Source organism: Lissotriton helveticus, chromosome 2_1 (genome assembly GCF_964261635.1).
Source record: "Lissotriton helveticus chromosome 2_1, aLisHel1.1, whole genome shotgun sequence".
Lineage (NCBI taxonomy): Eukaryota > Metazoa > Chordata > Amphibia > Caudata > Salamandridae > Lissotriton > Lissotriton helveticus.
This window is the reverse complement of record NC_136059.1, coordinates 718,018,995-718,033,701: the sequence shown is the minus strand read 5'-3', so window position 1 is coordinate 718,033,701 and position 14,707 is coordinate 718,018,995. Positions and strand designations below refer to the sequence as shown.

The following is a 14,707-nucleotide window of genomic DNA, read 5'->3' as shown; positions in this document are numbered from 1 at the left end:
CTCATACCATGATGTTAGCTGTATGCATTTAAATCTTAAGAGCCCCGGGCCGATCTTTGCCCTCACGTACTCCCAAGGATATATCCCCCCAGAGTCCAACAATTCGGACCAAATTGTGATACCTGCCCTTTTTATCGGCAATGCCAAACTGTCCTGCAAGCAGTCCGGTGTTCCTGGTGCATCCCACACGGGGGCATTTTCAGAATAGTATCCAATGCCCCAGCTGCGCCTGAGCCTGCACCATAACTCCAAAGCTGCCCTCAAAACTTTCAGACGCACCCTCTCGAAGAATCTAGGTGACCCAAACTTATACAGAAATGCCTCGCCATCTCCTCTCCCTTCCACCTGTACCATTTCGCCCAGCAGCCTCCCCAGGCTGATTCCCCAGGCTTCACTAGCAGCATCCGTATGCTTTTAAACTGGAACACTGCTGCGTACAGCCTTACATCTGGGAGGGCTAAGCCACCTTTTTTTAATCTGCGTCTGAGTTTTTTCCAAGCCTGGCGAACCCCTTTATTGCCCCAGACGAAACTGCTGATCTTACTCTGTACTTTCATCAGACTTTTGCTAGGAAATGTTAATGGAATTGAAGAGAAGAGGTAGGACAACTTAGGAAGGATAACCAAGGATAACCATCTTCACTAAGTTGGTTTTCCCATAGAAGGTCAGGGGGAGATTCCTCCATCTGCTAAAGAGACTATCAATTTCCTTTACCACCCTCTTGATGTTCAACTCTGGTATCTTTTCAACTTCCTTCACTACATAGATCCCCAAGTATCTCATCACTTCACTTACTGTCCCTGACCACTCCAGATTCCAACACATCACCTCTGTCTTAGTTTTATTAACAAGAAACCCGGAGAGTGATCAAAACTCACCCATACACTCTTCCACCCTCGTGATAGCTGTCTCTGGGTCACTTGTGTACAGTATTAAATAGTCGGTGTATAGCTCAAAAAAATCTGGTACATTTTTTGACAAAATTGCAAGATATCTTGGACATATCCTTTGCTCTATTCCAAGGCTCAGAGTGCGTCACACTTTCCTCAACAGAATGGAAGAAAGCTAGGATTGTTCTCATAAAGGTTTGTTTTCTTCCAAGAACACCTCACCTCTACGATGCTATTGGAATTAGTAGCTGTAATGCTGTAAATATCAAAAGGGTTTACTTTAGTGTTAGGTCTGTATGCTGCATTTAGAAAAAGGTAGTTTACAAGGGTGGTTTTTGTGCTGGCAAAGCAATGCACGCTCCCACCGTTTTGCTTCTGTATGATGCTGGCATGTTGATATAGCATGCATTTTCAAAGTGGGTATGGCCTAGAAGGGCTATCTTTGAAGTTTCTGGACAGAGAAGGTGCAATAACATTTATTCCAAAGCTTAACTTTCATATATATATAAAACTGTTTAAAAGTTGGAGATCCTATCACGTGACTATTCATTTTTTTCTTTGCCTTTTAATCACAGCATTGTACATATTCATATATGCTAAATGCCTGTTACATCACCAGGAGCTAAGAATATATAGATCTGTACCACAACAACTGGCTCAATTTGTTTATTAAAGCTCCAACACCACAACAGACAATTACAGCACTATCTTAGACCAACGATTTCTAAAGGAAGTGGGTCTCGCACTAATTTTTGACAAGCCAATCCTTCTGCCAACTCAGAAGATATTGTTCTTAGAGGCGAACATATCTGCAGATCAGCTAAGCGTATCCCTCACAGGAAAGGATCGACAAGTTAGTCACAGTGGATCAGGAGCTGAGCTCAACGTATTAAATAAAGATCAGATAATTCAAAGTATTATTAGGGTTACTTTCTTCTTCAATCCCAGTCCTACTGCACTGTAGACTGTGAATGAGGACCCCTTCAGGAGGCTCCAGACAAGCAATGGAGGCAAATTACAGACCATTTGGTCGGCTTCATACAGTTAATCAACAAGAAGAAAGAATCCATGCCCAAGGGGCAAGAAAAACAAATGTGTATGCTGGCCAGCACCTTTACTAGATCAAACCACACTTTCATCTAACTATTGATGTATCGATGAAAGACCGAGATGCACACTTGATGGATATGACAGTAAGTGAAGTATGGTCATAACAGGAACAAAATATACCCATATAGCCTCGATTCGGATTATTACCTCTTCTTTGAGTGAACAACTCCTTACTTTACTTCCTCTGCAAGCCTCCTCTTGGAGTGCAGTCCTATCCTAAATCACATGCATGCATGTTTGCCTTAATCTCTTTTGTATTTCTGCAACTTACCCACACCTCATCTCAAAAGTAATTAAAGGTGTCCTTCTTTGGAAGTTATATCCTGCAACCTAACTGAATTGTATCTCATCTAGATCATCTACTAATCACCCACCTACATGAACTCACATACCCCGTGCCTCTAATAATGATCAAATCCTACTAATTTAATCCACCAAAAAGACACTAGGGTAAATGCATGGAGTGATCTCCTTGAGAGCACAAGACGAATACCAATAATTACTGAATTTACTACTAGCCTTTGACTCTGAAACGTAGTGCTGCCTGGTGTAAAGTACTCAAAGACCTCGTCTGGAGTAGTTAGTGCTATATAAACTAAATTGCAATGCATAATAATCTCCTGTAATTCAGTGTAGTCAGGATAGCATTTGTTTGATTTGCAGGGGATGCAGTAGGTTGCCACTTTTAGCAAATACAGTACATTGAAATGAATAGGCTTTTTCAGTAAATTACAGGTAAGTTACTTTTTAAGTTACTTTTCTATCTCAGGGCTGGATACCTAGATTCAGCACTGAGATATTTCCTGTAAACAGGTAAGTAATTACGTTTTGATTATTCGCATGATTTTTACAGAATATTTTAAGATTTCAAAACTTCACACAGTCGTTTTGTGGAAGAAAAACAGTGTATTGAAAAGAATAGGCTTTTTCAGTAAATTACAGATAAGTTACTTTGTACGTTACTTTTCTTACTCAGTGCTGGCTACCTGGATTCAGCACTGGGACATTTCCTGTAAACATGTAAGTAAATACGTTTTGGTTATTTATGCGATTTTGTAAGGAAAATGCTACTTACCAGTATGCATCTGTTCTTGGCATGTAGAGAGCGCTGCAGATTCACACACTATGCACAATGCATCTGTTTTTGGCATGTAGCGAGAGCTGCAGATTCACACACTATGCATAGATCACCATCTAGTGTTGGGCCCGGATGTTTGCCCTTGTTTTTATCTTGGAGAAGTCTTTTGAAGTCACAAGATAGGTGACTCCTCCTTTGGATGATAGTGTGCATCGGCATCGGCTCCATCTTCAGATTGTTTTTCGACGGCAGGGAAATTATGGAGTCTTGTAGGAAACAGAAAAGATACCCATGTATGCTGTATCTAATTAAGATAATATCGGAACAGATAAAGGTAGTCAGGGAGGCAGGTGGGCGTGTGTGAATCTGCAGCTCTACCTGCCAAGAACAGATGCATACTGGTAAGTAGCATTTTCCGTTCGAGGCATATGAGCTGAAGATTACACGCTATACATAGATTGAATAGCAGTACCCATCCTTAGCGGCGACCACCTGTATCTGTTGCAGTAGTTTGAAATAATGTTTTGAGTACTGCTTAGCCTACAGCAGCTTGCTGTTTTGTTTGCACTTCTGCACAATAGTGTTTTGTGAATGTGTGCGTTTTAGAGCATGTAGCTGCTCTGCAGATGTCATCTAAGGGAATGTTCCCTAAAAATGCCATTGAAGCCCCTATCTAATAATATTAAAAAGCTCCTTGGAGGATTTAATCGACTGTTATTTTAGAATAATGTCTTCCCTTTTCCTCCATTATAGCTGCCTTATCTAGATCAGTACACCTTTAGAGACCATGCACTTTAACACACACACACTGCCATTGCAGGCTGCATGTTTTTGTCCAGAGAAAAGTGAATAGTCGACATGGCACAAATCCTTGTGTACTATGCTTGCAACCCACTGCTTGAGGCCTACGTAAGTCACCCCTCTAGCAGGGTGCACTAGCCCTAAAGTGGTATGAGCCCTGTACCCCTACAGTGTCCAAGTCCATTCTTAGACATTGTAAGTGCAGTGAAGCCATAAGAAGTACATGGTCTTTGAGTTGGTCATTATGAACTCCACAGTTCCAAAGAGGCTCCACAGAATCCTGGGAAGTTTGGAGCAAACGCCTCAGCACATTAAACCCACACTGATGCCAGTGTGGGATTTAATGAAAAATGCACACAGAGGGCATCTTAGAGATGCCTTCTGAAAATGACCAGCCCTGTTGTGGTTCCTAAATGGCTGCCCACCATTTGACACCACCAGACATGTTTCTGGACCCCTTGGTAGAGAGCCTCTGCTCCCAGTGTCCAGTAATAAAGCGCATCCTGGGCAGAGGTGTCATGCCTTCTCCTCCAGAATGGACTAGGTCCTTGAAAGGGGAAGCTTCAAAGGCCTGCCACTTTTGGAAGATGTATTTTGCTTCCCCCAGCAACTGGCTCACACCGGTTCTGACCCTCACTTAGGGTGGGAGAATCAGTGGGAAAACCAAGCTTGGAAGAGGTGTGCCCACCTTGCCAACCCCACCCCTCAGGGGGGAGGCGAGGTGAAGCCTGCATCTCAGTTCCCTCCATCTTGAAGATGCGGGGACTCCACCAATTGGGAAGAGACTCATGCCTCCCTCCCACTGGAGGTTGGCATAGTAGGGGGTGTACTCACCCTAAGGAAGGGACCCTTTGGTCCCGACCTACACAATCCTGTAAACGCACCTACATTTAGTATTCAGGGGCATTGAACCTTGTCACCTCAGATTCGAGGAAGAAAGAATGACTGAAGAACCGTGCTGACCCAGGAAGAGGACACCTACTGCTTTGGCCTCAGCCCTACCGGCTTGTCTCAATTCTGGCCTACCTACAGCGAAGAAACCGGAGTAGCCAGCAGCCCAACAGAGCCTGGAGGACCTGTCCTTCACTCACCTTACAGACTGTCTCCCGTGAGCACCGGATTTGCTCAACAAAGACTCCAATATCTCACATGTGTCAATCTGTGGGTGTCCCTAGCAGCCCAGCGACAGCACAGCCTGTCCAGCGTAGGGGGACACAGTGCTTCTCCTGCATGTCTTCCCTGTACCTTACACCAATGCGGGAGAGTCTCCAGGCCAGGGGATGTCGGGAGGCCAATCGCACCTTCCATGTGCCCAATCCCATCTGCAGCCTGTGATCTCTAGCCCTGAATGTGGAGTGGTGCCATTCGCGCACTGGCTTCCCCACCTGCCAACACATCGAATCGCCCCCTACACGGTCACAAGGCAAGCAAAATCTTCAGACCGCGATGGGGGAGGGAGAGCTCCAACTGAATGAGCTAGGGTGTGCAGATCCGTTGTGGCAATCCAGCTACACCTTGGGCCAGCTGGATCTGTGGCATTTAAACCTAGAGGGACGAAAGGTCGCTCTTGCAGTCATGGTTATCCACACCTCCTACTCCAGCCATCACCAATGCCCCTGGTCTTCGTTCGGGTCACCCCCTTTGTGCTGGGTCACAGCTCCCGGCTTTGGCTAGTGTCGGGCAGTTGGGCCCAGTGCAGGCTCATGTGCATCACTGCCAGCCGGGCCTCTGTAGGGGTGGTCCCGTCTGAACGGCGGAGATCTCCAACTGGGCTCTATCTGCAGCAGAGGATATGGCGCCGTTGCTGCTCGTGGCCCGCTCTCAGCCCTCGTCTTCACTCCCAGGCCCTGTAGGAAAGACCAAGCTCCTTGTTTGCCAGCCCAGACCAGCAGGGATAGTGCAGGCCACAGGTCTAGCACTGCAAATGATGGCATTGCCTTCATGGAGAGGTGCCTCACCTCGCCATTGTAATCATGGCACCACCACTCAAGCAGGAGATAGGGGGACCGAGTCTGGACATCAGGATGGACCTCTAATGAGCTAGAGTGTTGTTGGACAGGCGAAGCACGCAGCCCTCCTTCTCTGCACATCCGTCCAGATCTCCACCTTGGCATTTCCCCCCAGAAACATAGCTTGAAGTTAAAGTTTAAATATGTATGCAGATTCAAATCGGCTCCAAAGCTAAATGCCTATTACATTGCCTCTCTGACTGTCTTTCCAGCATTCATTCAACCCTTTTGTTAAGCTAAGAAAGAAATGTGTCGGTTGGCAGTGTTCTAGAAAAGTAATATGAATAGCACTAAAGTCACTGGTAGGTATGCTTTTTTTTCTGCTGAAGAAATGATCAGTTAAGGGCCACCTGGTATTTTTGCTAGTGTAACTTAGATGGAGAAGGATGTCTTGGTTCATATGCAAAGGTTGTTAATGTCACACAGATTATGATGTTTCCCCAGATTCAGCAATTTTCATATGATGATTGTAGAAAGACTAGTCCGTTTTTCCCCAAATCATGGTCAAGGAATTAATTTGAGTTGTGCACCAATCATTGGTATTTTAACAACCTGTAGTTCTGATTTCGTACATCTTCTACTGTTTGCTTCAGAGGTTTGCAATATGTGATATCTCAGACCTAGATAACAAAAGATTCACCATACACTAAATGCAGTATTTGTAAAGTATTCGCATCTATAAACTGTTAATGCATGTTTTTACTAAATCCCTCTTATATATTTAATTCTTTGTTTCATAGATCAGAACCCATGAATGGATGCATATGCAAACCAGGCGCTTAAAATTCAATATAATTTTAACAACGTATGAAATTTTGTTGAAGGATAAGGTACGTAACAATGACACCAAAAATGTAATGTGCTTAATATTTGGACTACTATTCATTTATCTCTCTTCCGTCTGGTATAAGCTTTTCCTAGAAACAGGCAAATGCATAGTTCATATGACCTCTCACAATCCTGTTATTCTTTCTGATGGAAATCATTATTAGAAAAATAACATGGCCATGGTTCTCATTGAGTACCATATTTCTCAGTGCTGGGATTACCTCTGATTTCTGCAAAGAATGAATATTCAAGTCCATAGAAGCAAGCTATGAATGAGGTCCTGTCATAAAGACAAGGGAATGTGTTCTTGTTACATTCTGGTTCAAACAAAAGGACCCAAACAGGCGTACTGATCAATTCTCAATCCTAAAAAAAAGTCAAAAAATGGATAAAGAAAGTAACATTCACAATACTGGCCTTAAATCACATTATTCCCACAATTAAATCAAGAAGACTGGATGCTTGCAGAAACCTTCATGATGCCTATTTCCACATTTGAGTTGCAGTTAAACGTCAGAAATTCCTAAGGTTCTAGGTAGGCAACAAACTTTGAGTTAGAAAGTCTATATTCAGTCTGAAGACTGTGTTAAGTACATGGCGGTAGTAGCCACACACCCCATAAAATAAGATTTGTATCTGTTACTATCTGGATGTATTAAAGTGTACAAAAAAGTGATGGATGGTATGCTTGAATTAATCTCAGCTACATGTAATTACTCTGGGCCCCATCCCAGTCCATTGTTTTTTTGCACACCATGCCACCTCAGTTTAGACCCAGCCACCCGTGAATCAGTTTTCACCCTGCTCCAATAGGAACAGTCCAGCTCGAACTGCCGGACCAGGTCCTCTCTGAATTGGAACACAACCAACCTGACCGGTTTCACCCCATTTATGATTTAGGACTCAAAGCCTGTTGGTTCCAGTGGCAGTGTGCATGGGACCCATGTCTGGGTATATCCTTCCCACTTAGGTGGACACACTAAAGTATACAAAGAAGTGATGGATGGGTATGCCCAGTGATGTTATATTTAAGTATGGCATTGAGATATTAGATTACATAGTGGCACCTTGTGGGTCAACTGTGTTCAAGCTTTGAGGAGTGAGGTTAATCTCAATTACTTTCTGACTAGCACTCCGGATAAAGAATTAAAAAGAATCAATGCTTCCAGAAAAATGTTTTGCTAGATTTTTCAATCCAGTTGATTCCTCACCTTTTGAACATTCTCCAGGCTTTTAACTGAATCTGAAACTTATAAAGCAGTTCCCCTGCACACCGGTAGGTGGCATCATTTGGCTCCACGCCAACTTTATTCCGTTCCAGAAATGGCACGCAAAACTGCTTATAGATGCCACTCACATGTGCAAGTTCCTTTCGCACCACCAGGCTCGACTATGTTCAGGCTTTGAGTGTGTGACATCATTTCTTGCCGGATTGTGTACAATAAATGCTCAACACTACCCACTGATAAAGCCCACCTGTTCTTCCACACTACCACAAATATATAAAGTGAGCTATTATCTACTTTTACCTCTGTAAGCCTTTGGGGATCCACTGGACTCTGTGCACCCTATACCTTAGTTTGGTATATTTATACAGAGCCAGCTTTCTACATATCCTAAATGGGCTCTTAGCTTTTAGATTGATCGTACAAGGGAACATCGTGCGACGATCAGCTATTGTGGGATTCGCTGAAGCAAAGGGGAAAGGCATTACATTAAAGGATCATCTCTAATTTGACGATCTGAATTAAAATTTGCTATGCATTGGCCAAGAAGCAACCCCTGCAAAGTTTTGCGGGATCATTCCTCCTACGCGAAGACTGCTTTAACTGCGTTAGGGCACACAGTGCTGGTTTTAGATATTTATCAGGCCTCGCGCATCATGCCATGTGTTTACACATTACTACAGTCTGGACAGCCAAGACCATATTGATGGGCATTTTACCTGCTTGGTCCAGCAGTATTTGAGTCACACTACCTAGGAAGTACCCATATGTCATCTGTTCAAAAGGTGAGATATCTGTGGTTAGAACAATCTATCAGAAGTAAAGGTTAATTAACTCCTGTAACTTTTTCAGGTGGTTACTATTTCCAAACACAGATTCCATGTCGACCATTCCATTCTCCCTGTTATGTGAACTAGGTTCTTTTTCCCCAAAAGGTCTCAAGTTTAGAGTCCTACACAGTGGTCAAAGCCAGTTTGTTGTTCGGTTCTGCGTCTGGGGTGCTGACGGAGAGCCTGGAAAGCAATTGATGTGCGAATGTACGAGTGGCACCCATATACGGTTTCGTGCATCAATTTGCGGATCAGAACAATGTTGCTGTGGAGCCGAAAGACACCACCTACCGGTGTGCATTGGTACTGCTTTAAAAGTTTCTGCTGAGTACTGCTTAAAACTTTTATGGATCCAGTCTCACTCCTTGGAAATGTACACTAGGTAAGGAATATGCACTTATCCAGTATTATAGGTATCTTTCATAGATTCACATGCCTGAATCATTCCCCGTCGTCGGGGTGGGAGTCCCCGGTACATAAAAAGAGTAATGTCATATAGACATATACTTAGTAATAGGCCAGAGGCCTCTCATTAGTAACATATCCATGTCCTTTTGTAAAAAGGACTAAACTTTGGCCAAGAGCCAATCGGATATCACCACCCTCTAGAACCTTCCTGGAAGGAGCCCTAGTCCCTCAGATTTTCTACCGCATGTCGTGCTAAGGGAGTCTCCTCTGAGCTCTGCTCAGTTTTTCTGGTATTCTTTACCTTTTTCAATTTTTTCTCTGAGAATTTGTTCTCTGTGAGGAGTTCTTCAGTGGAACATGGCTGACACTCCTAAAAAAGGATTATTTAGATCCTGTGCCTCTTGTGGGAAAAAGAGGCTTTATGTTGATGACTGACATGAGGACTGCCTGTACTGTCTCTACCCTGACCACTCTGCAAAGGATTGCAAGGTCTGCCGCACTTTTTCGATCAAAACTCTGAAGGACAGAGAGGGACGCCTGCTGCTCTGGCTCCAGAGAATTAAGGACAAGGACCAGGTAGTCTCTTCAGGGGAGAGTGAGTATTCCATCAAAAGTACTCATTCCTCTCCCAAAAGGCCTAGAACGTCATCCCCAGGACCATCTTTGGAGCCACCTCAAAAGAAGACGCCCAAGTCTTCAGAGGTTCGTTCAAAGGCCATGGCTGAGAAGGTTTCTCTTCAGGACGCTGCCTTCAAAAAGCCTCTCATGACATCTTCAGTGGTGGCTGTAACAACGTCAACGACAACTATCTCCGCTTCGATGGCATCGTCATTCTCCTCAACGTCGACCACTTCAGCCTCGTCGTCGACGGGTAGGTCCATTCAATCTGTAATAATTATTAACAAATCGACGACGAAGCCCCCGTCGATGATCGCTTCCTCGTCGACGAAACAAAAATCATCGACGACGACTAAAGCCCCATCGACGAAACCTTCTTCATCGTCGACGAAATCTTCGCCGATGACAGTGAAGCCTCCGTCGACGGTTCTATCGTCGACGAAGAAGCCGTCGACGAGACCATCTCGTCGACACTAGCGTCGGCGAGAACGAAGCCGTCGACGGAACCATCGACGACGTCTCCTGCGTCGACGCTGCCGTCGACGAACAAAACTCCGTCGACGACGCTGCCGTCGACAGTTCCATCGTCGACGAGGATGCCGCCGTCGACGCCTGCTATAGCTGTCGACGTTCCCCCGTCGACGACCACACCGTCGACGGGCTCGCCAACTACAGGTTCCCCTTCATTGAAGTACTCTTGCACACACTTCAGGATAACCAAGCGTACTTTGATGGCAGAATTGACGTCACCAAGTAGAGTCCAGCCACTGCCACCGGCTCATTTGTTGGACACGGAGGATTCTGATGATGGCTCACTGTTTCCGACAGCTACCAACCCATCAGAACTTAACATTAAAATCCATGAAAGTTCTGAGTGTGAAAACTTGGACCAGGAGGGAATGGATTTCCAGGAGGAATATCAATCTATTCCTCCTCCACCATCACAACCTATGGTGTGTCTTCCAGCATCCATAGTGACGGATTTACAATTTCTCATTGCGGATTATAAACAGTGGTTTCCTTCAATCCGCCTCCTCCAGAAGGGCCGCAAACGCCACTTGTGGCACCTACCCCTCCACCTCGCCCTAGGCCGCCTCCGCTGGTCATTCAACCGGACACTGCTCATATACCGTCTTCTGATGAGGAAGAGGGAGAAGGAGCACAAGACGAGGAGGAACAGCAAGAAGAAGGAGAACTGGAGGACGATGAATGGAATAATTAAGTAAGGCTTCCCCTGACCAAGCACAGGCAGACTCGCCTCCGGAAGACATTGGAGGGTTCCATAACATCTTGGAAAGAGCTGCTTCAAGATTCAAGATCCAAATGATCACGCAACCTCAGGATTGCTTCCTGTATGACTTTAAAGAGCCATTTCAGAAGGCTGTGAGATCCATTCCCATGATGGAGTATATTTGGGATCAGGGAGTGAAAATAATGAAGAATCCTTCATCTTTGCCTCCTGTTCTACCCAGGCTCGACAAAAAGTATAAGGCTCCTGCCACAGCTCCTGCATGCCTTACAGGTCACACAAAACCAGACTCTGTCATTACCCAGGCGGCGCAGCGTAAATCTAATAATCAGTCGGCGGGTTTGACTGCGCCACCGGATACGGAGGGTCGTAAACTGGATAATATTGGCAAGAGGTTTTCCTCCATGTCGGCCCTCACTGTACGAGCGGCTAACTCCTTAACCCTGTTAGGGTGCTACAACCGCCAAATGTGGGCGGATATTGCTCCATATTTGGGTACTATCCCAGAAGACCAAAAAGAGGAAGCAAAAAAGATTCTCCTTGAGGGCGAACGTTCAGCCTCGGAGATGATCGACGTGGCGATGGAAATCGCCTCCACAGGATTCAGACAATTGGCAGGGGCTGCGGTCCTAAGGCGCCAAGGATGGCTTAAGGCCACATCTTTCCGACCGGAAGTGCAGGCCAAGATATTGGACATGCCGTTTGATGGCCAGCTGCTGTTTGGGAAAGACATAGACGACATGCTGCAAGGTATCAAAAAAGATACTGATACCGCGAAAGCCCTAGGTACTCTCCAGTTCAGAAATACTTCCTTTCGGGGCTCCAGAGGAAGAGGACAACCTGCAAGAGGTAGCTATCAGGGGTACAAATCATCGTACAACTCAAACCAGCAGTACAAACCCCAGTACCAACAAAGGCAACAGCAGCAAAATCAGTCACCATTCAATAAATCTTCCTTTCGTGGACGTGGAGGGAAGAAAGACACAGCCAGAAGGCAATGACCTCTTTCTACCGCAGGCCTCCATTTCTTCTCCACCTTACGCAGTTGGAGGAAAGATCTCATCTTTCCTCCACAATTGGCAGCAAATTACAACGGATCGCTGGGTCCTTCAGCTAGTCCAGTTCGGACATTCTTTGGAGTTTGTGGAAACTCCTTCTTCGAATCCTCCACATCCTATGATCCACAAGAATCTACATCTCCTACAAAAGGAAATTTCTATAATGCTCCACAAAAGAGCTATAGAAAAAGTACCTCCGGATCAGAAGGGCAAACGATTCTGTTCCCGATTCTTCATAATACGGAAAAAGGAGAAAAAATTGAGACCTATTTTGGACTTACGAGACCTCAACTGATACCTCAAGAAACAGTCGTTTCGTATGGTGTTCATCCAGGAGGTGCTGCAGCTCCTCGATTCAAAAGACTTCATGGTGTCTTTAGACCTACAAGACGCCTATTTCCACATACCAATCCACAAGAACCACAGACAATTCCTCAGGTTTGCAGTGGCGGGCAGACACTACCAATTCCGGGTGCTGCCCTTCGGACTGAAATCGGCTCCTCGCATTTTTACAAAATGCCTATCTCCGGTGGTAGCATATCTTCGCCAATACCATCACCAAGTCTTCCCATACTTGGACGACTGGCTCGTCAAGGCACCTACTTTCGCAGGCGTGAGCAGGTCCTCAGACGCCTGTCTACAACTCTGGGACTCACTCTCAACCAAGAAAAGTCTGTACTTCGGCCTTCCCAACGCCTCACTTTCTTGGGGGCAGTCCTGGATACGGATCAGGAAAGAGCCTTTCCTTCACAGGAACGTCAATTCAAACTCAGATCTCTGGCAGCCCGGATTCAGGCTAAGAAGACCATCACGGTGTGCCTCTACAAGTCATTATTGGGGATGATGTCTACCAACATCCTGTTGATCCCACACTGCCGTCTTCGTATGCGGCCGCTGCAGGAGGCACTATCCACTCAGTGGATCCAGTGTACAGGATCTTTCGAATATCTAATCCAGATCCCTCCATTCATGGTGCAGGCCCTAGACTGGTGGCTTCAACCTCAAAATCTGGACCAGGGCCTTCCATTCCTACTACCAATCTCACCACATGTGATCACCACAGATGCTTCACTGGAGGGATGGGGTGCGTTTCTGCAGGAACTCCAGATCAACGGGCTATGGTCTCGGACAGAAAAACAGCTGCACATCAACCTTCTCCAATTGAGGGCTGTCTACCTGGCACTAAGAGCATTCCTGCCCCGGATCGCAAGAATCTCAACGTATTTGGAAGTGGCTACTTCAAAACAACATTTCTTTACGGGAGAGTACGTTCCAGGGGCAGACAATACCTGGCGGACTCTCTAAGCAGGCAACGCTCCATCTGCCACGAGTGGGAGCTGGATCAACATCTCCTCAACACCGTATTCTCCCGTTGGGGCAAGCCTCACCTGGACCTATTTGCGACACAACTCAACGCAAAATGCCATTACTACGCAAGCTAGCATCCCCAGAAGGGGTCTCTCTGGAATAATGCATTTTCCATCGCATGGTGCAACGACTTTGCTTACGCATTTCCTCCATTTCCCCTGATTCCCAGGGTTCTCAGGAAAATGAAGGCGGAGCGTTGCACCCTAATCCTGATAGCCCCAGCGTGGTCACGCCAACACTGGTTTACAGAACTTCTCCTCCGGTCGCTGGAACCGCCAATACCATTCAGGCCAAGCCCCACTCTCCTGTCTATGAACCACGGGCAAGTCCAACATCCGGATCCAGCATCTCTCAAATTATCGGCTTGGCTCCTGAGTACAGAGAGTTCCAGAACGTAGACATTCCTCAAGAATGCAGGGTAGTCTTGGCCCGGGCCGACAGTACCAACAAGACGTATTCCCTGAAGTGGAAAAGATTCTGTATATGGTGTAAGACGAACAGGATACATCCATTCGAGTCTTCGCCGGCACAGCTTCTGCCTTATCTGCTTCATCTAGCTAACTCGGGGTTGGCCCACGCCTCCATAAAAGTTCACCTGGCGGCTATATCTCGGTATAGGCGTTCTTCGTCTGGTGCTTCTCGCTGGTCCAATAGACTGATCAAGCAGTTTCTGAAAGGATTGTTCAGGACCTTCCCTCCAGTGAGGGCTTTACCACCTACCTGGCAGCTCAACATCGTACTGGCTCAGTTAATGAAACATCCCTTTGAGCCAATACACAAAGCCGACATCAAATATCCGTCATGGAAAGCGGCTCTCTTGCTAGCGCTCACTTCAGCAAGGAGAGTGAGTGAGCGAGCTCCAAGCCTTCTCCATTCAAGACCCTTTCTTGCAGTGCAAGCAGGACAGAGTTATCTTAAGAACTAATCCTAAATTCATACCAAAGGTTCCATCCAACTTTCATCTGAATGAACCTATAGTTCTGCGGTCCTTCTTCCCAAATCCAAGCACCGCAGCAGAAAGGTCTCTCCATTCCTTAGACCTAAAGAGATGTCTGAAGTTCTACATCCATAGAACAGAACAATTTCGGAAATCCAACCAACTATTCATTGCCTTTAGCAGGCCTAGCAAAGGTCTTCCACTAACGAAGCAGTCCATCTCAAGGTGCATCTCGGCAGCCATTACTTTCTGCCACCAGCAGGCAGGACATCCTCTGCATTCTAAAGTCCGGGCCCA

At 45.9% G+C, this 14,707-nt stretch overlaps 1 protein-coding gene across 1 annotated transcript in view; it reads left to right on the top strand.

Annotated features, from left to right (window-relative positions):
- The window catches only part of CHD1 (chromodomain helicase DNA binding protein 1), a 1,592,763-nt gene that overhangs the window by 311,040 nt on the left and 1,267,016 nt on the right, over nt 1-14,707 (top strand). The window contains exon 13 of the mRNA XM_078675438.1: nt 6,629-6,718. Coding sequence (XP_078531564.1) covers nt 6,629-6,718 — 90 coding nt within the window. The remainder of the gene's footprint in view (nt 1-6,628; nt 6,719-14,707) is intronic.